At 39.9% G+C, this 24,871-nt stretch overlaps 1 protein-coding gene across 3 annotated transcripts in view; it reads left to right on the forward strand.

Annotated features, from left to right (window-relative positions):
* Positions 1-24,871, forward strand: part of LOC104592245 (zinc finger FYVE domain protein) — a 175,502-nt gene that overhangs the window by 128,041 nt on the left and 22,590 nt on the right. For all 3 annotated transcript variants that reach the window (XR_734395.3, XM_010251484.3, XM_088892963.1), the window contains exons 28-29: positions 2,815-3,180; positions 13,897-13,998. Coding sequence is in view for 2 of the 3 variants with exons in the window: in XM_010251484.3 (XP_010249786.1) it covers positions 2,815-3,180; positions 13,897-13,998 (468 nt within the window). In the remaining variant the exon portion in view is untranslated. The remainder of the gene's footprint in view (positions 1-2,814; positions 3,181-13,896; positions 13,999-24,871) is intronic.

Below are 24,871 nucleotides of genomic sequence, written 5' to 3' on the forward strand. Positions count from 1 at the left end.
CCCTCCTGAGAGAGTAGAGACCCACTGCATTCACTTCCATCCACTGCCCATCCTTAGACCCCCATATCTCCTTCTTCATTCTTATTATCAAATGACTCCAGTTTTGTTTCCTGCAACAGCACCACATCTGGATTTTGTTTTCTCAAAATGTTCCTTATTACCCTTCTCCTCCTTTCATCTCTCAGGCTCCTTACATTCCATGAAACCAGCTTCATCTTTGAGTTCAACCTCCAAACCTCACTCTCCCTCTATTCCTCATCAGCAAACCCTTCTTCCCTCCCTCTCCTCCCCTTCCTCCCATACCTCACCTCCTTCCCCAGTATCTTTCTTTCTATTCTGTTCTTCCCTTCTTCTCTCCAACTGTTCAATTGCCTTCCTCACCATTCCTTCACCTCCCAGGAAAAATAGGCCCAATAGTTTCCCAATGTCCACCTGTTTTCCCAATCTCCACCTTTTTATCCACCCATGATACAATTTTCAGGAGTAAAAATAACATGTTGGCAAGAGTACACCCATAGAGAAGGTAGAATATATGGTCGATGACTATTATAAGAAGCCAAAGCAGTACACACCAAGGACCAGTTTCAGAAGTTGCATGCTCACCTAAAGTCAGAATGGTTTTAAGAATGGGAAAAAAAATGCCAATGTTATTACTACTACTGATACTCAGACTTCCTCATCTTCATCCTTGACTTCCTTGGGGTCAAATAATTTCAAAATGATGGGGAGGTTGTGAAACCTTCTGGTTCAGCTTTAAACTAGTTTTGTATATAGCTCCTTTACCTCTGACTTATTCCACTGCCTTTGCCAAACCATGTTACATATTTTCCGTGCCTCCTCTTTTGCTCCTACCCCATGGTTAGTTTATTCTGTAGACAATGATCATATGATCAGTATGTCTGCACTCTATTTTATTCTATGCTATGCTTTGAGTAAAACAAAATCATGATAGCTGTTGGCTCCCATACTCCAATATCAGTGGTTGGTGTAGTTATTCACATTCTCCCGTTGTTTAGTTATTCACATTCTTGAACTCCATACTAACTTTTTTATCAGCTAGCTCTCTACTTATCTTACCAAAGGCCTTAATTATTGTATAACATTCTTGTCATTATGTTTTCTGGAGCATAAGCATAGGGAGATGATTAGAAGTCAAATTGGGGTCAATGGGGTCTACCTCCTAGATTAACAATCTAACCAATTTTGGAATATCAATCTCAGTCTAAAGATGTTATTTTTTATGATTAGTTGGGTTAATTAAAGTATGGCACTATAATCTCGGCCATCCTCTTCTTAATACTATTATTTCCTAGTTTGCCTCAATTTGTGTTTAGTTGAAGTATATAGTGTGAACTGTAGAAGCTTATGCTTGTTCTGATTGAGTCAGTTTTGTAGATGATAAGTTATCTATATTTGGATACTATGCCTTTATTAGAGGCAATAAAGTTTTTGGAGGACCAAAAAATAATGTGTGGTTGCTCATTCTAGCATAGAAGCAAATTATAGAGCTATGACTTGTTTGGTTTTAGAGTTATGGTTAAATAGCCTTCTAATTGAGCTGGGAATATAGTTTAAGATGCTGATAGTCATATTGTAACAACCAAGCTGCCATAAACAATGCTCAGAATCCAGTCCAATGTGATCAGACCAAGTACATTGAGGTAGATAAACATTTCATCAAAGACTGTTGTGAGTGGGGACATGTGTCTGCCATTTGTAAGATCGGGCGATCAGTTGGCTGATTGTCTTCCTAAAGGAGCTTGTGAACATAAGTTTGAAGATAACCTAGACACGTTGGGCATATACAACATCTATGCTCAGCTTGAGGGGGAGTGTTAATCAAGTTGTGAGTCAACTGTGGGCAAAACTGTAATTCAAATAACTTCATATTTAAGATATTGCAAAGGTACATTAGACACCCAAGAAAGCATCTCACCCCTGTTCCTGCTAATTCTTCTTTTTCTTTTTCTCCCACTTCTTCCTTCTCCATTCTCTATCTTCTTTTCTTCTTCATCAAACATCAGTAAATTTTCAATGTACCATACATTTTCTCAAAAATAAAATGAAATTAGAAGTCAATGAACTAATTATTTTTCCAAATAAAAATGCAATGTTGGAATTAACTAATGAGTAAAGTTTCCTTTTCTCTCTTTTGATATGTTCAGTTTATATGCTTTTGTTGTTAAGAGCTTTTATGAATTATTATTTTACATGGGGAAAATATTTAAAACTTCCCTTGAATTTATTGACAATATCTAGAACTTTCACCGACTTTTGGAATGTGAATAGACATCCATATCAATGGATTTCCCTGCTTCCTTATTGTATTATATAATATATGACTTCGAAGCAAATTATTGACATTGGACAAAAAAAAGATCAAATGGTGACACTTATATGACCCTCTAGATAGGACCATGATTCTAGTTGTAAAATAATTTTTTGGGAGAAAAAAGAGAAAGGATTAATGGTTTGATTGGCATATATTAAGGAGTATTTGTCATGTTAAATATGAAATGATGTCAGTAGGTCAAGGTTATTTTTGTCATATAAAAATTTAGGTCTGGTGCACTGCTTCCATTATAAGACCAGACAGAGGCTTAACAGTAGAGAGGTGCATGATTCATAAGACATTATGACTCTTTGGCAGTATTTAAAGGAGATTGGGGGAAGCTTTGTAAGTAAAGCCAGAAAAGGCTTTAGATAATTTCTCTTTTATTTATTTTGATTCTTGAGATACATATTGGGAGATAATAATTTTTCTGTAACATTTATGATGTATCTAAATTGTATTCTTCATTTTCTTTTTTGCAGTATGCACGCCAACATTTGCTTGGTTTTATGTTCAGACATGGTCACTACCATGATGCTTGTATGCTGTTTTTCCCTGAAAATGCTGTTCCTCCACCACCCCAACCATCATCAGTTGGGGCAGTTACTGCTGCTTCATCCCCTCAAAAGCCTGATCCTTTGGCAACTGATTATGGGACCATTGATGATTTGTGTGATTGGTGTGTTGGTTATGGTTCTATGCCTGTTTTGGAGAATGTCATTTCAACAAGATTGTCCTCTTCTTCACCACAGGATGTGGCAGTGAACCAGTATACTTTTGCCGCACTTGCTCGCATATGCATATATTGTGAAACTCATCGGCATTTTAATTATCTATACAAGTTTCAGGTACATGAAACTCCTTTCTTATTTAGAACCACTTGTGCATGTCAGCCTCTCTCTGTGTGTTCTTCCTGTTACTTTGGAAAGTGTCTGGATTTGTGCATGCCTTCATACAATAATGTTGTAACATAGGCTGGAATATTTGCTTGTTTCTTCTTCTGGATAGTGATCTGTTGTCCCTGTGATTAATTAATTATTAGGAATTTCAACTAAATAAATAGTTTAGTTTTTTCATGGTTGAGTTATCCTAGTGTTTTTGGTATGTAAAATTATGAATCGAAATAATTATGTTTTAATGGAAAATACCTTTCTTGAAAGTAATAAGCATTTTTGTATTAATAATTATGTATCATTGGAATTACCTTAAGTGTCTTGGGAATTCCTTCTATTTAATTTCAATAATGAAGATGTGATTATATTGACAGTAAAAAGGAAAAGGTGTGGGTCTAAGGAACTCTCAGACTTTTGATCAGTAACAGTTCAAAGATTTTGGATGTTTTGGATTAAAAGAGAGATATTATTTACTCCAAATAATTCTAGGGTTTTTTGGTCAGTGAATATTCAATTTTCTTGTTGTTGTTAACATTATACAAAATTTGATGGTTAAACAATATCCCTAGTGCAGCTTAGATATTCCAAGCACCCAAGAAATGTGGCAACCAAGCAATACCTGTTGGAAAATGCAATGGTGCACAAAAATGGAATTAAGGCTCAGTTTGGAAGGAATACAAATACAAATATGTAGAGTGCAAAACCTTGTATTTTTATTTGTATGTATTTGTACTGTACAATATCTGTATTTGCACTCTTTCCAAACTGAGTGTAATCAAGAAAATGTATGCATCATCAAATTGTATTGGTGTTTATTTTACAATTATGTTTTTATTGTGTGATGCAACAAAATGTTTGTGTAATTATAGTGAGTTGGTGGACCCATTTTACCAGAGTCCTCTTATCCCAAGATTTTGGGTCAGATGGATTGACTATTAGATAAATACTGACATCATAGACATGCATATAAATGCATACTAAAAGTCCAAGTGAACGCCTTAATCCAATTACAGGCTATGGGAAAATTTACAATGCATGTGAATACTTATCAAGACAAATAATGTGCAAATGTTGCCTTCACGCCTTAATCTTTATTTTGCTGGTGAAATGTTGGAGTTGAGAATCATAATAGGAGAAGGTAGATGAAGAGTCGAGGGAAGATGATGGCAATCATGTAAACTTTGAAGATTTCAAGACCAAGGTGGTGGTTATTCGGGGTGGACCAAATAACATAAGTGTTGAAACCTCAAAAGGTGTTAAGATGTTTGAGAAGGTCCAAGGGAATGGGCTGAGTTCAAGATATAATGAACGTTGGCCCACGAGAGGAGATGACGGTTGAGATTTTGACTCTGCTAAAGGTACTGCTCTGAACCTAAGGGCTAAGGAAGAAGAAATAGGTCGAGCGAAAGAAGATCCCAGGTAAAATTGGAGAGCTAAGGGTTTTGACAAGTAATCAAATCAACGTGTGAGGAATAGGAGATTTTCTTTGACACAACCAGATATAACTATAGGGTAGTAGATTTGACCAAGGAAGACAAAGGTAACAGAGATGACAAGATGATTGAGATAGAGAAAGTGATAGAGATTTAATTCAATGAAGAGAAGGGCAGCAAAACTACCATGGTAGAAGATGGGAGTGTTCAAGATGTGAAGCTGGTCGAGAATGGGGTTCAAGATCTGGGTGTGGAGAAAGATCTAATCGAAGTTATGCTAGGATCTCTCAATTTTTCAGTGGTGGAAGACAATTATATAGAGGTACGGATGATCTTTGATGGACAGGTGAAGCAGGTTGAGAATGTGGTTCAAGATTTGGGTGTGGAGAGAGATCTAATTGAAGTTATGTTAGGATATCACAATTGGTCAGTGGTGGAAGACATTTCTATAGAGGTACGCATGATCTTTGACAGAAGAGAAAAAAGGAATGCTGAGTCAGGGCTTGTGATTGGCGATGGTTGTGTTGGAAGTGAAATGGGGAGGAAAGAGAGAGAGGGGAGGGAGGGGAGGAAAAGAGTTATATTCGAGAAATGGATGGGGGGAGTTGTCTTGTGATTCCACTAATAAGGAGAGAACTAAGAACTTGCAAAAATGGCAGTTAGGTTCTATTTCTGAACCAAAATAACCAAACTGAATTGGTTTATTTGGTTCAGTTCGGTTCAGTTTTCCGTTTGATAACCGAATTTGAACACCCTCTAAACAATTGTGTATCATCATCTAAGCCATCTCTTCTGTATGTATGTCATTTTGACTTCTTTACTTTATTACTAGTGTCTCATTTACTTTGAAAAGCGAAGTGTGGTGTGTCCATCAAAATATGGAAAGGTTAAACGAATCATTGGTTCAACTGTCCAGGTCACTTGGTTGTTAATCAGGTTATGGACCCATCCTTGGAAGATTCCAGAATATGGAAAGGTTCCTCAGATGGTCTCTTCTCTTGTTCCTCCTTTTTTAGTGTTTTTGCCACACCTAACAACCCGGATGGGGACTTCCCTGTAAAAGAAATTTGGAGTAAACCTATCCCCCCAAAAATTCAAGCCTTCTGTTGGGAAATTTTCCTTGGCAAGGTTAATACATGTGATATGTTGCAGAAAAGAGGGCCTTTTGCTTGCCTTTCTCCTCACATGTGCTCCCTTTGTAAGGAAAGTTGTGAGACCTTGACACATCTATTATTATCTTGTTCCTTTGTGCATCACATTTGGGAATTCTTTTGCTTTCTCTTTGGCTGCAGGAGGGTTTCCCCGCAAAATGTGGCGAGACTTTTTGTTGGAAAACGTGGGGTTACTGGTTCAGATCTGAAAATAGAGTTGTATATATTCCTAGGATTGTGGAAGGATTGATTTAGAAAGTTTTTCTTTCTATTTTTGTACTTTCTATTTTCTCTTCTTTCTATTTTTTTCTTCTTTCTATTTTCTTTTCTTTCTATTTATTGCAGCAGCTTACTGTATAAATATGCCAATTGGCAATAGAATGAAACATATCAGTATTCTACCATTCCAAAACATGGTATCAGAGATCTAGGTTTGTCAACCTTGAGATTTTTTTTCGGCCTTCATTGCCAGTTTTTTGTGTTTTTCTCTTCTGGCCTTCAGTGTTGATCTGTAACCAGAAGTGTTCCTTTATTCTCCTTTCCTACTGGCCTTATTTTTCCTCCATTAACAATGTCCGACATGACTGCAACAAGTGCTCCCATCCAAACCAATGAAGGAGCAACAAATTCTCATCCTCACACTGGTGATTTGCAGAATATTCAGGCAACATATAGACTGAATGGCCAGAATTACTTGAAGTGGTCACAACTAGTGCGTACCTATTTGAAGGGAAAAGGAAAAATTAGTCACCTCCTTGGAACAGGACCAAGGTTGGGCGAGCCAAATTTTGATGCTAGGGACGAAGAGGACTCCATGATTATGTCATGGTTGTGGAGTTCAATGACACCCGAGATCAGTGATACTTGTATGTTTCTTCCCTCTGCAAAGGCTATTTGGGATGCTGTCCGACAAACCTATTCCAAAGCCCATGACGTTGCTCGTGTCTACGAGGTCAAAGTGAAGACTGTGGCGGCCAAACAAGGGAGCAGGAGTGTTACAGAGTATGCAAATCTACTGCAAAATTTATGGCATGAGCTTGATCATTATCGGGTTCTTGAGACAAAGTGCGCAGATGATGCTATGATCTTGAAGAATTTTATTGAAAGAGATAGGGTGTATGATTTTTTGGTCAGACTGAATGCTGAATTTGATCAGGTCCGAATACAAATTCTTGGCAAAGAAGAAGTGCCTGCATTGAATGAAGTCATAGCCCTTGTCAGAGCTGAGGAAAGCCGCCGTGGAATCATGCTTGAGCCTAAAGATCCCGAAGGCTCAGCCATGGTGGCAAGGGGAGGAAGTTACAGTGGTTCAAAGGGTGAGAACAATCACAACTTGGCTCGTGACACAACCACCCGCGACTCTAACGATAACCTCTGGTGCACCTATTGCAAGAAGCCCAGGCACACAAAAGATTGGTGCTGGAAACTTCATGGGAAACCTCCCACATCCAGCAGGGAATGGGGAAATCGAGGAGTTTCAAAAGGAGTTCAACAGACCCATAATGTCTCCACAACCCCACAACAAGAACACTTGAGTCAGGGACCATTTAATGATGAAGAAATTGAAAGGTTAAGGTGCTTCTTGAAACCCTTGAAACCAGGAAGTGGTTCTACCTCTCTTGCTCTCTCAGGTGAGTCTTTATCTCTAGGATTACATGCCTCGGCTAGTGTTTTTCCATGGATTCTTGATTCTGGAGCTATTGACCACATGACACCCTCTTCACTATATTTTCTCACCTATACACCCTGTCCTAGTAATAGAAAAATTTTTGTTGTTGATGGTTCTTTCACCACAGTGGCAGGGATTGGGAATATTCAAATTACTCCATCCCTATTACTTAAAAATGTGCTTCATGTTCCTAAGTTATCCACTAGCCTTATCTCTATACATAAACTCACCCAGGATGTGAACTGCAATGTTGTGTTCTTCCCTTCTTACTGTGTATTTCAGGACCAGGTTTCGGGGAAGAAGATTGGACTTGCTAAGGAAAGAGATGGACTCTACTACCTTGAAGCAACCAGCAAATCATCTCACACTGTTATGCATGTCACACACGAGTCATTCTTATCTACCTCCAATAAAGTTTTAATTTGGCGTCATCATTTCCGTTTTGGTCATCCTTCATTTCCTATTTTAAAAACAATGCTTCCTTCCTTGTTTAAAGGAATTGATGTTGAAACCTTTCATTGTGATGTTTGTGAACTTGCTAAGCACAAAAGGGTTTCTTTCCCAATCAGCAATAAAAGATCTTCAACTCCTTTTTATTTGATTCATTCGGATATATGGGGCCCTTCTCAAATTCCCAACATTACTGGTTCCAGATGGTTCGTTACCTTTATTAATGATTGCACTAGGGTCACATGGATTTTTCTTCTTAAGTCTAAATTTGATGTGGGTACGATTCTTCCCAACTTTCATAACATGGTCCAAACTCAGTTTGGTGTGAGAATTAAAAGGTTTCGATCTGATAATGCTACAGATTATTTTAATCAGAATTTGTCCCCATTTTTTCAGAAAGAAGGCATTGTGTATGAATCCTCCTATGTTAACACTCCCCAACAGAATGGGGTAGCTGAGAGAAAAAATGGCCATCTTTTGCAAACCACCCGAGCTTTTCTCTTTCAAAATCAAGTGCCAAAACAATATTGGGGGGAAGCTGTCCTTACTGCTGCCTACACCATAAATAGACTACCATCTAAAGTTCTTGACAACCGAAGCCCAATACAAGTCCTTTCTCAATTTTACCCTTATATTTGAGCCTCAAATAATCTCACAGCATGAATTTTTGGCTGCACTGCCTTTGTTCATGTCCATAATAAGGGAAAATTAGACCCACGAGCAATCAGGTGTGTCTTCTTGGGATATTCCCCAACTCAGAAAGGTTATAAATGTTATCATCCAGCCACCAGAAAATTCTACACCTCCATCAATGTCACATTTGAGGAAGGAAAATCTTTTTTCACTCAACCTTATCTTCAGGAGGAGCCCTCATTAATGGAAGATAAGGCCTCAGATCTACTCTCCCTAGATGTATTACCCTCTTCACAGACATTCAATCGTCAAGAATCACATCCCTCGGAGTCACATTCCTCTGAGCCCCACATTCCCGAGTCTCAACAAGAGTCAAACAACCCAACCATTGAACCAAATTTGGACACTGTTAACCCCACGAATGATGTGCATGATAATGTGAGATATATGCAGGTTTACTCTAGGAGGAAAAATCCAGATCCTCAACCTGTGCAAGTCCAAGATTCAACTCCTAATCCTAGAACTGAAGGATGCTCAGAACCTGAACCTACACCTTCACAGTCTGAGTATGAGTATGACCTACCTATTGCATTGAGAAAAGGAACCAGAGAATGTACCAAACGCCCATTGTACCCTTTAGCCAAATATGTATCATTCCAAAGATTCTCTAAATCCCATAAAAGTTTTCTAGCCAGCCTTAACACCATTTCAATTCCTAATACTCTAGCCGAGGCACTTTCTAATAAGGAGTGGAGAAAAGCCATAAGAGTGGAAATGGAGGCATTAGAAAAAAACAACACATGGGAAGTTGTGGATCTACCAAGAAACAAGAAGACGGTAGGTTGTAAAATGGGTGTTCACAATTAAGTACAAATTTGATGGGTCATTAGAAAGGTACAAAGCACGCTTGGTAGCCAAGGGATATACACAGACTTATGGGGTAGATTATCAGGAGACTTTTGCCCCAGTAGCTAAAATGAATACAGTAAGGGTGTTATTGTCGTTGGCTGCTAACTATAATTGGGATTTGCAACAGTTTGATGTAAAAAATGCGTTTCTCCATGGTGATCTAGAAGAGGAGATATACATGGACATTCCACCGGGTTTTGGAGAAGGCATTAAAGGGAACAAAGTTTGTCGGTTGAAGAAAGCACTATACGGTCTCAAACAATCTCTGAGAGCATGGTTTGGAAGGTTTACGAAGGTAATGCTGAGTACAAGTTACAAGCAAAGTCAGGGTGACCACACTTTGTTTATCAAACACACAGCCTCAGGGGGAGTTACTGCACTATTAGTCTATGTGGATGATATAATCGTTACTGGGAATGATAAAAAGGAGAAGGAAGCATTGAAAAACTGCCTTTGCCAGAGAATTTGAGATAAAAGACTTGGGGAGACTAAAGTATTTTCTCGGAATTGAAGTTGCACATTCTAATCAAGGCATCTTTATCTCTCAACAAAAGTATGTTGTTGATCTTTTGAGAGAAATAGGAAATATGGCATGTAAACCAGCTTCCACGCCTTTAGATCCCAATCATAAACTTGGAGAAGCCAACGAGAATGCAAGTGTAAACAAGGAGATGTTCCAAAGACTAGTTGGAAAACTCATTTATCTTGCACATACACGACCGGATATTGCATATGCTGTAAGTGTAATAAGTCAGTTTATGCATAATCCTAAAGAAGTTCATCTGCAGGCTGCTTATTGAATTCTGCACTATTTGAAAGCCAATCCAGGAAAAGGAATTTTATTCAGAAGAAACGGAGGACTGGATCTTGAAGCATATACAGATGTCGATTATGCAGGATTTCCAGTAGATAGACGGTCCACCTCTGGTTACTGTACCTTCTTAGGAGGAAACTTAGTCACTTGGAGGAGTAAGAAGCAAAATGTAGTGGCTCGGTCAAGTGCAGAGGCAGAATTGAGGGCTATGGCACAAGGAGTGTGTGAATTACTCTGGTTGAAGATAATTTTAGAAGACCTGAAGATTCCATGAGAAGAGCCTATGAAACTATATTGTGACAACAAGTCAGCCATCAATATTGCTCACAATCCTGTTCAGCATGACAGGACGAAGCACATCGAAATTGACCGACACTTTATAAAAGAGAAACTGGACAGCAAGTTGATTTGCACTCCCTATGTGTCTACAAAAGGACAACTGGCCGATGTACTTACTAAAGGGCTCAATAGTACAGACTTTCGGAGAATTATAGCCATGCTGGGAATGGAGGATCTCTATTCACCAGCTTGAGGGGGAGTGTTGGAAAACGTGGGGTTACTGGTTCAGATCTGAAAATAGAATTGTATATATTCTTAGGATTGTGGAAGGATTGATTTAGAAAGTTTTTCTTTCTATTTCTTTCTTTCTATTTTTGTACTTTCTATTTTCTCTTCTTTCTATTTTTTCTTCTTTCTATTTTTCTTTCTTTCTATTTATTGCAGCAGCTTACTATATAAATATGCCGATTGGCAATAGAATGAAACATATCAGTATTCCACCATTCCAAAACACTTTTCAACCAAGATTTTTTTATGCAACCAAAGAAAAGAGAGAAGGTTATGTGTAACCCAACAAAGGCAGCTATTTGTTGGGTGATTTGGGAAGAAAGGAATAACAGAATATTCCTGGACAAGAGTAGAACAATTGAGGAGGTAATTGACACAATTAAAGTTAAATATGAGGAATTAAAGTTAAATATGATCTTTGCATATTTTTCAAGAGTTCTCAGTCATGGACATTATAAGATCCTGGACAGAAGTAGCACAATCTTCAAGAGTGAAAGAGAGTAAGGATGGAAAGGAAACCTCTAGATGGTAACAGAATCAAACTGAATTTTGATGGAAGCTCTTTTGGAAATCCGGGACTGTCAGGTATTGGGGGAGTGATCAGAAATTATGATAGGAGAATATTAGCATTATTCTCTGGACCTATTGGCATGGGCAACTCTCTAAAAGCTGAGTTAATGGCAATGCTACAAGGATTGAAGATAGCTAAGCAACTAGGAATGAGGCATATTGAGGTTGAAGGGGACTCCAAGGTGATCATCTCTTGGGCTAAAAACAATAGAACTACTCCATGGACTTTCAAACAAATGATAAGGGAAGTGGAAAAGGTCGCAAGGGAGGTAGAGGCTGAATTTAAATGGGTCAGAAGGAGTAAATGGGCTAGCCGATTATCTTGCTAAACAAGGGGCTTTGAGGCAACAATTGTTTTGGGCTGCAATGTACAGAGGGACAGAAATATGTAATAGTGTGGGAGATTGAATCCCATACACAAAGTTGCAAAATTTTAAATCTAATATCAAATAAAATTCTTCTTTGCTGATAAAAAAAAAAAAACATATTTTTGTAATGGCCAGGGATAAATGGACCCAGAAACCTAGCTAGGTGGTGGATTGACCAGTTTGGCCAGCCTACCAATTATGGGTTGGAAACGTTGATTTGCATGCTAACTTTATTTATAGTCAATTGAGTAAAAGTGGGTTGGTTAATATTTGATTCCAATTAGAATGGAGACAGTTGTAGGATAAAGAGTTAAATGTTGGTTGGGATATATTAAAATGGATGAGATATGGATCATAATTTATGTATTTATTTGGATCTAAATCTAAGTCTGGTAAGGCAGTAGGGCCTAGAGCTTTTTGGATTGAAACTCAGATTTTGTTGGATGTCATAACTCTACCCTTTCTATGACTCCTCTGAATTTTGTGATTTTTTGAATTAAAAAATAAAAAAAAATCAAATGTGGGCCTATTTAAACTTACAACAAATTCAGTTCCCTTTTTATTAGGACACTGAATCTAATCACACCCTTGTAGAATATGGGTTATCTTTGGCACCAATCTAGGCATCGCATGTGGGTTGCTTCTAGTATTTTAAGATGTCATAAAATATCATTTAACAATTGTGTTAGTGTTTAACTAATTGTGAGATATAAGAAGCGAAATAAATGATGAAAAATACCTAATATTTATTTTTAAATAAGCAAAAATCCAAACAAATTAGCTCTGTAGGTTCCAGATTTGGCTAGGCTGTCAGCTAGTGTTCAGTTCCCTAGGGATCCAAGCTAGCTTCACATTCAGGGAATTTAAAATGTGTCTAGCTTCAGTCAGTAGATGTGCAAGCTTTCAGGGACCTCCAGTCTTCTGTTGTAACCACTTTATTGTTTTAGCTGAGTCACCCTCGATAGATAAGGAGGAAAGGCCCAAAAGCTCAATGATTTAGTAAGTGAATCACATTTATAGTAGTAAGCCAATTATCCAATAAAAGAATCGCCATTTGTTTTTTCATGAAAAGTTTCTTAAAAAGCTCAATGATTTCAATGAAAATCTGAAAGCTTTGATGATATTCTAAAATTTTAAATCCTTGATATGTAATATATCAACGAAATTTGAAATATCCCCAAGTATTAGCAATCTATTGAAGATACAAGGGAAGAAAGATTCTTGGAATATTTTGTATGACCCCAAGCAAAATGGGGAGGTTTTTCCAAATCTCGTTGATAATTGATATTGAAAGCTATAGTACCAAGTGTTTCCATGGTATGGTTGACATTACAGTAGTAGTGCAGGAATTTTATGTTAGAAACTTAGAATTATATCACAACCTAATAGAACTGACAGGGATCAATGGGGTTGGATGATTTGTTTCAATAGATTGAATACTTTTCAGTAGCACTAAAGAGAAAGTTGTATATACTTGCCATTGTTATATATTTTTATCATAAAAGAACTATAAAATGCCCACATATTTGTTTTTCTTGTACTGATCAGTGATATGGAGAAGTAACCAAGTTTCTTATGTGTTAACTCGATTTTTGTGTAACAAAAGAATGTTCCTAAGAGTTTAGCTAATATGGATCATTGTCCGATATGATTGCATTGCCTCAAACACTAATCATGAACAATTGACTATTTTTTCTGTGAATGGTTGGCTTAAATATTTCCATACAGTTTAGTATGCATGGACATCATTCAACAACTTACCAACATGCACAATTTATTACCTGCATACAGGTGCATGGTAGTACTATTTTTGTCAACAGGGCTATATATGGAAAAATCTGAAGATTAAATGGCTTTTTTCTTTCTTTTTTTTCTTGGATGTGTGGATAATAATCTCTCCAACATGCACAATCTGTTGTGTATCTATGGCTATAGAAGTATCACTAATTTGTTGTTTCTGATCTCAGCAAAATTAACTGTTTTTTTTTCCAATTTTTCACCACAATAATCTTCCTAGTTTCATTTTCTTTTTGAACAATAATCTTCCTTATTTCAGATTTTAGGACTTTTTCCCTTTAGCATACTTACACCTACCTCATTGGTTCAGGTAATCAAGAAGGACCATGTAGCTGCTGGGCTCTGCTGTATCCAATTATTTATGAACTCATCTTTCCAAGAGGAAGCTATAAGGCATTTGGAGAATGCCAAGGTATGTTCTTTCAGAAGGCAATGACCTAGATAAATTTACATGCCAAGTGTACCCATATTAGACACAATGCATGATGTGATACCAGATACTGAATGAACACTTATAAAAATATCTAAACAGTATATTTTAATTGTAAATGGTAAAAGCTTCATTAAATTTGACAAAAGTATTCATGCTGTAAACAGTACCCAATTATCTCAGTCCTAGTTCAATATTCAATTCAATTAAACTGAATTTGGATCTCAAAAATCAGATCTGTTTAGAATTTGATTGAATGGTTCCATCTCAATTTTATCCAATTAATATAAGTCTAATAATATTGGTATGTATGTACGCATCATCATCATCATCCAAGCCTTATCCCAACCATATGGGGTTGGCTACATGAATCATGTTTCACCAGTCCATTCTATTTAATGCCATGTCCATTGTTACTACTACTACCCATGTTTTTTTACCCCTTGCCCTTCTACCCCCTTCAACTTATAACAAATCACCTTAAGGGTGGTGTTGATGGTCTTTTATGCATGTGGCTAAACCATCTTATTCTACTTTCCCTAATTTTTTTCACCTATTGGGGCTACTCCTAAGTTCCTATGCATGACTTCATTTCTGATTTTCCACTCATCCATCTCAGCATATGCATTCTGCTACACTCATCTTTTGGACATATTGTTTCTTGACTGCCCAACACTATGCTCAATACAATGTAGCTGGCCTTACAACTGTTTTATAGAATTTTCCTTTTATAGAGCTTGAGAGTTCAGCAATGAGGGTCTGAGAATGAGAGTTTCGAACCTTCTCTCTCTCAGCACCCTAACATTCTTTTATTAAGATATATTTGAATAATTACAAGGAGGCCCTTAGGTGGGCAAGAATTTACAAAGAACTTAATATAGACAGGATGGGCCCAGAATAAGGCCCATTATAGAAAAGAAACATAAATAACAATAAAGAATAAACAACCTATGGGCCATTCGGCCCATCTTCTCTACACTCCCCCTCAAGCTGAGCATAGATGTCAATCATGCCAAGCTTGCTGGTATCATGCTGAAGTTTTGCCTTGGGAATGCCTTTGGTGAGAAAATCTGCCAATTGTCCTTCAGATGTGATGAAAGGAAGACACACTTCACCCGAAGAGATCCTTTCCCTAATGAAGTGTCGATCAACTTCAATATGCTTGGTTCTATCATGTTGCACTGGGTTGTGAGCAATGTTGATGGCAGCCTGATTATCACAGTACAACATCATTGGCTTGTCATATTCAACTCCAAGTTCTTCCATCAATGATTTTAGCCATAATAATTCAGAAACTCCATGTGCCATGGCCCTGTATTCTGCTTCAACAGAGGACCGAGCAACAACCGATTGTTTCTTGCTTCTCCAAGAAACAACATTACCAGCCACCAAGCTGCAATACCCAAAAGTAGATCTTCTGTCATCAATGTTTCCGGCCCAGTCAGCATCGGTGTAGGCTTCAAGTTTCATAGGACCATGTTTGGCAAATAGAATACCTTTTCCTGGGGAGCCCTTCAAATAACATAGGATTCTCTCTGCTGCTGCCAGATGAGTGTCTCGGGGAGCATGCATGAATTGGCTAATGCAACTAACTGCATATGCAATATCTGGCCAAGTCATGCATAGATACAAAAGTTTCCCGAGAAGTCTCTGAAAGATTCCTTTGTCTTCTAACAATGTCCCTTCTGAGGCTGAGAGTTTATGACTCATATCAATAGGAGTAGCAACTGGTCTAGCACCCATCTTTCCAGTCTCGGAGAGCAAGTCAAGAACATACTTCCTTTGGGAGATAAGAATCCCATCCTTGGATCGAGCCACTTCTATACCAAGAAAGTATCTCAAGTCCCCCAAATCTTTAATCTCAAACTCTGTATGGAGAAAAGATTTTAGATCATGAATTCCTGAAACATCATTACCAGTCACTACAATATCATCTACATACACAATGAGGTATACTGCCAGAGGTCCACTCCTCTTCACAAAAAGAGTATGATCAGACAGTGTCTGCACATAACCAAAGTTAACAAGTGCTGTTCTAAATCTCTCAAACCATGCTCTAGGGGACTGTTTTAGTCCACAAAGAGATTTCTTCAACCTGCATACCTTCCCTTTCATATCAGTTCCATACATCCCTGGAGGAAGAGACATATAAACCTCCTCATATAATTCACCATTCAGAAATGCATTCTTCACATCCAATTGATAAAGGGGCCAGTCAAAGTGAGCAGCTAAAGATAGAAGAACCCTCATAGATGTCATCTTGGCAACAGGTGCAAAGGTCTCTAAATAATCAATCCCATATGTCTGTGTATAGCCTTTTGCAACCAGCCTGGCCTTGTACCTTTCAATAGTGCCATCAACTTGGTATTTGATAGTAAAGACCCACTTGCAACCGACTGGATCCTTCCCTTCAGGCAAATCCACCACTTCTCATGTGTCATTCTTGTATAGGGCATCGATTTCAGATCTCATAGCATCCCTCCACTCTGGAATCTTAAGAGCTTCTGACACAGACCTGGGAATAGGATGAGAAGCAACAAAAGAGAGATAGGCAAAGTATGGAGGTGAAAGCAAACTGTAAGAAAGGTGCTTGGAAATGCAGTGTGCAGTGCACTTCCGTTTTCCTTTCCTAACAGCAATGGGAATATCAAGGTCAGGGAAGGATGAATCCAAAGATGCTGAAATAGTACCTGTTGTCTCTTTTGTGACTAGAAGTGTATGAGGCCCATGTGTTGTAGGAGAAACAACCTACACATTTTTGGATCTTTGCCTTTGATACACCTTGGGATTGAGGATAGGACGAGGAGGTAGAGTACTGGGACAAGGGGAAAGGAATGACTGATCCACCCTTGATGCATTTGAAGGAGAAGCAGACACATCAAGAGACTCAACAGGGACAGGAAGAGGAAGAGCAAACACCTGTGACAAATCCTCCCCCTGTGGACAATGTCCTTCTGGAGAGGAACCATAAAAGGGGGAAAGCTCATCAAAGGTGACATCCATTGAGACATACCGATTGCCAGACTTTGGATCAAAACAACAATAACCCTTCTGTGTGGGGGAATAACCAAGGAAGATACACTTTTGAGCTTTGGGTTCAAATTTATGCCTTTGGACACTTGGAACATGTACATAACAGGTGCAGCCAAAGACACGAATAGGAACAGGAAAAAGGTCCTTGTCTAGATGAAGAAGATTGAAGGGAGACTTAAACCCCAAAACCCTGGATGGCATACGGTTTATAAGATAGGTAGCAGTAAGAACAGCATCACCCCAAAACCTCGTAGGAACACGTGAGACAAATAAAATACTTCTTGCAACTTCAACAATATGCCTATTTTTCCTCTCAGCAACCCCATTCTGTTCTGGGGTCCTAGCACATGAGCTTTGATGAATAACCCCCATGTCAAAGAGATAGCAGGATAGGTTTTTCTCAAAGTATTCTTTTGCATTGTCAGATCTGAAGATTTTAATCCTGGTATCAAATTGGGTTAAAACAAATTCATGGAATTGTCTTACAAGTCTTGGAACTTCATCACGGGATTTCATCAGGAATATCCAAGTGAACCGAGAAAAATCATCAATAAACAGGATAAAATATTTATAGCCACCCATGGAAGGTAAGTGGTAAGGCTCCCACACATCAGAGTGCACAATATTAAAAGGAAAAGAAGATCTTTTATTGCTCAAAGGATAATTGTTTCTACAATGCTTTGACAATTCACAAGACTCACAATGAAGACTAGACAAACTAATTCCCTTAAACAGCTCAGGGAAAAGATGACTCAAGGCAGAAAAAGACAGATGACCAAAACGACGATGACACAACATAATCCGACTAACAGACTCTGAAGAAACAGATCCAAGAGCAGCATTCCCAAGATGATCAGTGCATTGTTCCGAGGTATCAAGCAGGTATATTCCGTTCTGTTGAAGTTTGACCTGCCATAGAATTCTGTCTTGTTCGTTGACTGTAGAGTAAAGTAGACAGCAAGAAGTAGGAGAGGAAAGAAGAAAAGAGAGAAGAGAGAAAAGAGAGAAAGGCTGGTTCGAATTAGGGAAAAAAGTTAATCCCTTGATTCGGCCAGACCTATTATTATATTATTGACTTATTGAAAAAGACTTGAGTGCCCTTCTTTAAGTAAGAGGCACTCGAACTAACATAACAGTACACATCAGCACACTCAACAAGTACAAAGACTGAAATACCCCTTTACTAACACCACTAACACTCCCCCTCAAGCTGGTGAGTATATATCATATAATCCCAGCTTGTTACATATGTAGTCCACTCTCCCCCGACTCAAGCCTTTTGTAAACAAGTCTGCCCACTGGTTTCCCGTACTAACATATGCAGTTTCTATCACCCCATTCAGCACCTTCTCTCTCACAAAATGACAGTCAACTTCGATGTGCTTGGTTCTTTCATGAAACACTGGATTGGAAGAGATATGAACCGCTGCCTGATTGTCACAGTAGAGCTTCATTGGAGTACTGATGTCATATCCTATCTCCTGTAGAAGGTTCCTCAGCCACACTAGTTCACAAGCAGTATGTGCCATGGCCCTATATTCCGCTTCTGCACTGCTTCTTGCCACAACTGTTTGCTTCTTACTTTTCCATGTTACCAGGTTACCCCCCAGAAAGGTGCAATAGCCTGTGGTAGATCGTCTATCAGACATAGAACCTGCCCAATCAGCATCGGTGTATCCTTCTACTACCAGTTTTCCACCACTTCTGTATAGCAAACCACGACCAGGAGCTCCTTTCAGATACCTCACAATCCTTAGCACTGCATTCCAATGTGGGACCAAAGGTTTCTGCATGAACTGACTCACCACACTAACCGCAAATGAAATATCTGGCCGAGTAATGGTTAGATAGTTTAGTTTGCCTACAAGTCGTCGGTATCTGCCAGGCTCTTCAAACACTTCACCTATATCATTGCTCAGCCTCGTATTTGTTTCCATAGGTGTCTCAGCCGGTTTAGTACCCAACAATCCTGTTTCTTCCAGTAAATCAAGCACATATTCCCTCTGGCACAAATTAATGCCATGCTTAGATCTTGCTACCTCTATGCCCAAAAAGTATTTCAACTTGCCAAGGTCCTTTGTCTGAAAGTGTTCCTGTAGGAATGCCTTCAATCTGTCAATGCCCATTTTATCATTCCCAGTCACAACGATATCATCCACATACACCACCAATATTATTTTACCTGCCGAAGAGTCAAGACTGAAGACAGAGTGATCAACTTGGCACTGTTTCAGACCAAACTTCTTGACCACCTCACTGAACCTACCAAACCATGCTCGAGGGGACTGTTTAAGTCCATAAATAGCCTTCTTAAGTCTACATACCTTACCATCCTCCCCCTGAGCAACAAACCCAGGTGGTTGCTCCATGTAGACCTCCTCGAGCAAATCCCCATGCAAAAAGGCATTTTTGATATCGAGCTGATGGAGAGGCCAACCAGACATAGCTGCAAGAGAGATGACGACACGAACTGACCCTATCTTAGCAACCGGGGAGAACGTCTCCGTGTAGTCAATGCCATAGGTTTGGGAGTACCCTTTGGCAACCAGCCGCGCCTTCAGGCGCTCAACACGACCATCTGGCAAGTACTTAACACTATACACCCACTTACAACCGACAGCCTGCTTCCCAGGAGGAAGAGCGGTGAGATCCCAAGTGTGATTATGATGCAAAGCAGAGAGCTCTTCTTCCATAGCACGGCACCACTCTGGAGAGGTAAGGGCTTCCTGGACATCCTTAGGAACAACCACGGAGGATAACAAAGATATGAACTGGCGATGGGAAGCGGAGAGGTGGGTAAGTGAAACAAAATTGGAAATAGGGTGAAGGGTGCAAGTACGCTTACCTTTCCGTAAGGCAATAGGAAGATCTAGGTCGGAGGCTGGTGTCGAAGCTGGAGCTGGATCTGTCGACGGTGATGAAGCTGGAGGAGCTGCAGCCGGTACACGTGGGCGATGTGTATACACGTGACGGATGGGTGGACGGTCAACCAATGGTGGCACCGGAGGCAAGGACGTAGGCATGACTGGAACCAAAGGAGGTGGATCAGCCACAGGAAGAGGAAGAGGAGGTGGTGATGTGGGGGAAGCAGCAGCACCGGACCCCACGAAGAACGGAGTAGACTCAAAGAATGTAACATCAGCACATACCAAGGAACGACGAGAACTAGGATGATAACACTTGTACCCTTTCTGAGTTCGGGAATAACCAAGGAAGATACACTTCATGGAACGTGCATCTAACTTGTCAGTCCCGGGACTCAGATTATGAACGAAGCAGACACACCCAAATACCCGAGGAGAAAGCGGAAACGGAGACATGTTGGGGAATAAGACACTAAAAGGAGAACGACCATCAAGGATAGACGTGGGCATCCGATTAATTAAGAAACAAGAGGTGAGCATTGCATCGCTCCAAAAAGTTTTGGGAACATTCATGTGGTGCATGAGGGAGCGTGCCGTTTCTACAAGATGGCGGTTCTTTCTCTCAGCAACCCCATTTTGTTGCGGAGTATAGGTACATGAAGTTTGGTGTATAATGCCATGTTGGTCCAAGTATTCTCGAAAAGATGAAGACAAGTATTCACGACCATTATCAGAACGGAAAATTTTGATGTGAACACCAAATTGATTGCGGATCTCAGCATAAAATTTCTGGAAGATGGAAAATAATTCACTTCTTTCTTTCATTAAATAGAGCCACGTCATTCTTGAACAGTCATCAACAAAAATAACAAAATATCGGTATCCATTATATGACATCACTTTATAAGGACCCCAAACATCTGAATGAATTAAAGAAAAAAGACTCGACACACGGTTATCGACCCTAGAACGAAAGGGAACACGATGGTGTTTCCCAAATTGACAAGACTCACAATCTAAAACAGAAAGTTGACTCAATGAAGGGACTAAGGACTGCAACACTTTCAGCGAAGGATGACCAAATCTACAGTGCCACTGGAGAGGAGAAATGGATGACTGAAGAGCCGTTGACGTTCGTCCACCACCATCAAGATAATACAGTCCACCGGCTTCATGCCCTCCACCAATCTTCATCCCCGTCTTGAGATCCTGAAAAACACACATAGAAGGGTAAAAAGTGATGGAGCACTTAAGTGACTTGGTCAGCTTACTAACAGACATAAGATTAAATGGAAGCTTAGGTACATATAAAACAGAGGATAGGGATACAGGGTCTAGGTCAACATTACCAACACCACAGATAGATGACGTGGAGCCATTAGCAAGGGTAACAGATTGTGATGTTGAGCAATGAGTGAGAGATGAAAACACACCTGGAGTTCCCGTCATGTGATCGGAGGTTCCAGAGTCAATAATCCAGGGGTTGGGTGTGGATGCCAAACAAGCCATACCTGAGTGTGCAAAGGAAGCTGTGTTCTGCTGCGACTTGGATTGAACAAACCTCTCATACTCATCACGAGGAACACTCACCATCTCCTTGCCTGGACCATCTGAGGGAGTAGAAGGCATCGGGTCAGCTGACCGTTTCTCCTGTGTAGGGCTGAAACTGGTGTCACTAGTCATGGCATGGTTGGCCCACGTCGAGGGAGGACCATGTAAGTCATAGCAGTAGTTAATGGTATGTCCATCCAAACCACAGTGAGTACACTTCCGTGGACCCGAGCCACGTCCTCTACCACGAGCTCCCCCTGAATCTCTGCCTCCAGTACGACCACCACCACGGATATGTGTAGATCCACCACTACCACTCCTGCCAGGCTGGGTTCCTCGAGTCCCACTTCTGCCACCTCGGCCTCTTGACACTGCAAATGCTGATTTATCGGAGACATTAGAGTCCATAGATCCAATGGAAGCCCTCCGAAGACGAGCAAACACCTCCTCTAAAGATGGAAGAGCAGATCCCCCTAGTATCTGGGCTCGTACTGGTTCATACTCAGACTTCAGCCCCACCAGAAACCGTGTTACATCAAGCTGCTCTCGCTGTTGCTGTTGAACTTTGACATCTGAAGTGAGAGGATGATAGACATTTAACTCATTACGGATATTCCTCACATTGGCATAGTACTCCTCAAGGCTCTGATTTCCCTGTTGCAGATTGAAGTATTCCTGATACAGTTGATATACCCTAGTGGTATTATCCTGACCTGAATACAGTTTCTTGGCATGATCCCACACCTCTTTGGCTGTGTCAAGAAACATGAAGTTCACACTGATTTTGGGTTCCATACTGTTCCACAACCATGTAATGATCTGTGCATCTTCCTGTTCCCAGTCTTCATACTCCTGAGAATTAGCGGGGGGTTTCTCCTCTCTTATATGCTTCACTTTCTTCTTCGCCTTCAGAAAAACCTCTACAGACTTAGCCCAAGGGACATAATTCTCTCCATTCAGTTTAATGGAGGTCATTTGGACATTCAGGTAGTCAGTAGATATCATGACACTAGGTTTACTATCACTGTTATCTGCCATTGCCGAACTCCCTTAATTCTGAGCACTGAATTAGGAGCACTACACACTGCACACTACACACAGACACTTCATCGAAATCTGCACACTGATTTCAACAGCTGAGAACTGCAACACCACAAACCCTACTCACCGAAGTCTGTACACTGATTTCAGCAGTATTAAATGTTGAAAACTACAACACCACAACCCCTACTCACCGAGGTCTACACACTGATTTCAGCGATATCAAAAGCTGAAAACCACACTTGTAACACCACCAACATTAATCCACAACTATAGGAAGCTTCACCATTAAGTAGACACTATTGCCATTCGAATCACACACAAACCAGAATAAACCCTAGCATAAACCCTAGCATACTGCAATCTGAGAACCCATCATGCGAACTGTACTACACCTCTCATGTATTCCATAACAAAAAAAAATATATAAAAAAAAACTTTACCTCATCGCCTGAAGGCCAACCATACGAAGGGCTGAGACACCACTGCACCACACGTACCAGCCCTAACTAGGGCTTAGAAACCACAGCAACCAATCACCAACGACACAATCGGAGGCATAGAGACCTCCTAGGGAAGAGGGCGATCACTCCTTTTCAGCCCTTTTCCCAGTCTCCAACTCACAACTGAGAACCCCAAGTGAAACCCTAATTCGAATGCGCAGAAGGCAGAATTCTAGCAAGTCTGATTTGGTGAACCTAGCTCTGATACCATGTTGAAGTTTGACCTGCCATAGAATTCTGTCTTGTTCGTTGACTGTAGAGTAAAGTAGACAGCAAGAAGTAGGAGAGGAAAGAAGAAAAGAGAGAAGAGAGAAAAGAGAGAAAGGCTGGTTCGAATTAGGGAAAAAAGTTAATCCCTTGATTCGGCCAGACCTATTATTATATTATTGACTTATTGAAAAAGACTTGAGTGCCCTTCTTTAAGTAAGAGGCACTCGAACTAACATAACAGTACACATCAGCACACTCAACAAGTACAAAGACTGAAATACCCCTTTACTAACACCACTAACACGTTCGCCTCATGGCCACTCCCAATCACCTTCTAAGGCTCCAGATCCTGAAAAACACAATAGGAAGGAAAGAATGTTACACGGCAGTTTAGTGATTTGGTTAAACTGCTTACAGACAACAAATTTGTATTTAGTTTAGGTACATGAAGGGCAGAAGGTAGGAACAAGGAATCCATAGCCTTGATGGTTCCCTTACCAGAGATAGGGGCAAGTGAACCATCAGCTAAAGTGATTTTATCACGTCCAGGGAACAAGTCATATGAAACAAATAGGGTAGAAAGATTAGTCATATGGGCAGAAGCACCTGAGTCAATAATCCAAGGGATCTTGAGATTACCTGAAGTGGTAGCATGATTGGCAGAAGCCCTTATAGCTGAATGAGCAAATGCTGAAGCAGCAGAAGATTTTCCTGAAGGGTTGGAAGAAGAGGTCACATCACTCAGCTGACTGATCATCTTCCCAAACTTTTCATATTCTGCTCTCCTGGCTGCCAACTGTGCAGAAGCAGACATTTCTTCACTATCTAGCCCGGCAGCTACATTTGCACTTCCTGATCTTTTACTATCATACTTTTTCTGAAACCGACTGGGAACAAAATTAGGATGTAATTTCCAGCACTTATCTTTGGTGTGCTTTGACTTCTTGCAGTACTCACATATAACTTCTTTCTTTCCTATGCCACCAGAAGTTCCAGCATTCCCTTTGGGTTTAATCCCCATATTGGCAAAGTGATCATTCATATCAGCCCCTTGAACCTGAACAGCCCTTCTGCTCTCTTCACTACTCACCAATGCATAAGCTTGTGACAAAGAGACACACTCCTTGGTAAGAATATTCTGTTTTGTGATATCATATTCTGGGTTTAGTCCAGTTAAGAACTCAAATACCCTGTTCCCTTTCAACCAATTTTCTGTAGGTCTCTGCATCATTGGTGGTGTCCCAAGGTACAGCTTCTATTAGGTCAATCTCTTGCCATAAGGACTTCAGGGTTGAGAAATATACAGCAAGAGGTTTCTCCCCTTGTCTTAAATTCTTTACATCACTTCTCAATTTATATGCCCGGGCCACATTGAGTTTTTGTGAATAGGTTTCCGCAACACTGTCCCAAATTTCTTTTGCTGAATTCATCCATAGGTAGTGTTGGCTGATATGCGGCTGCATTGAGTTCACAAGCCACCCAATGACAGTGTAATTTTCTTGCATCCACTTCTCGTAGGATGGATCATCTTCTGGGGGAGCCTTCTTCCCGGAAATGAACCCCCACTTTCCTCTACTACAAACATGAATCTTTACTGATTGTGACCATGCCAGATAATTAGTTCCATCTAGTTTAACTGTGGTCACAGTCAAT

This window comes from Nelumbo nucifera, chromosome 8, assembly GCF_055504915.1.
Source record: "Nelumbo nucifera cultivar China Antique chromosome 8, China Antique-T2T, whole genome shotgun sequence".
Taxonomy (NCBI): domain Eukaryota; kingdom Viridiplantae; phylum Streptophyta; class Magnoliopsida; order Proteales; family Nelumbonaceae; genus Nelumbo; species Nelumbo nucifera.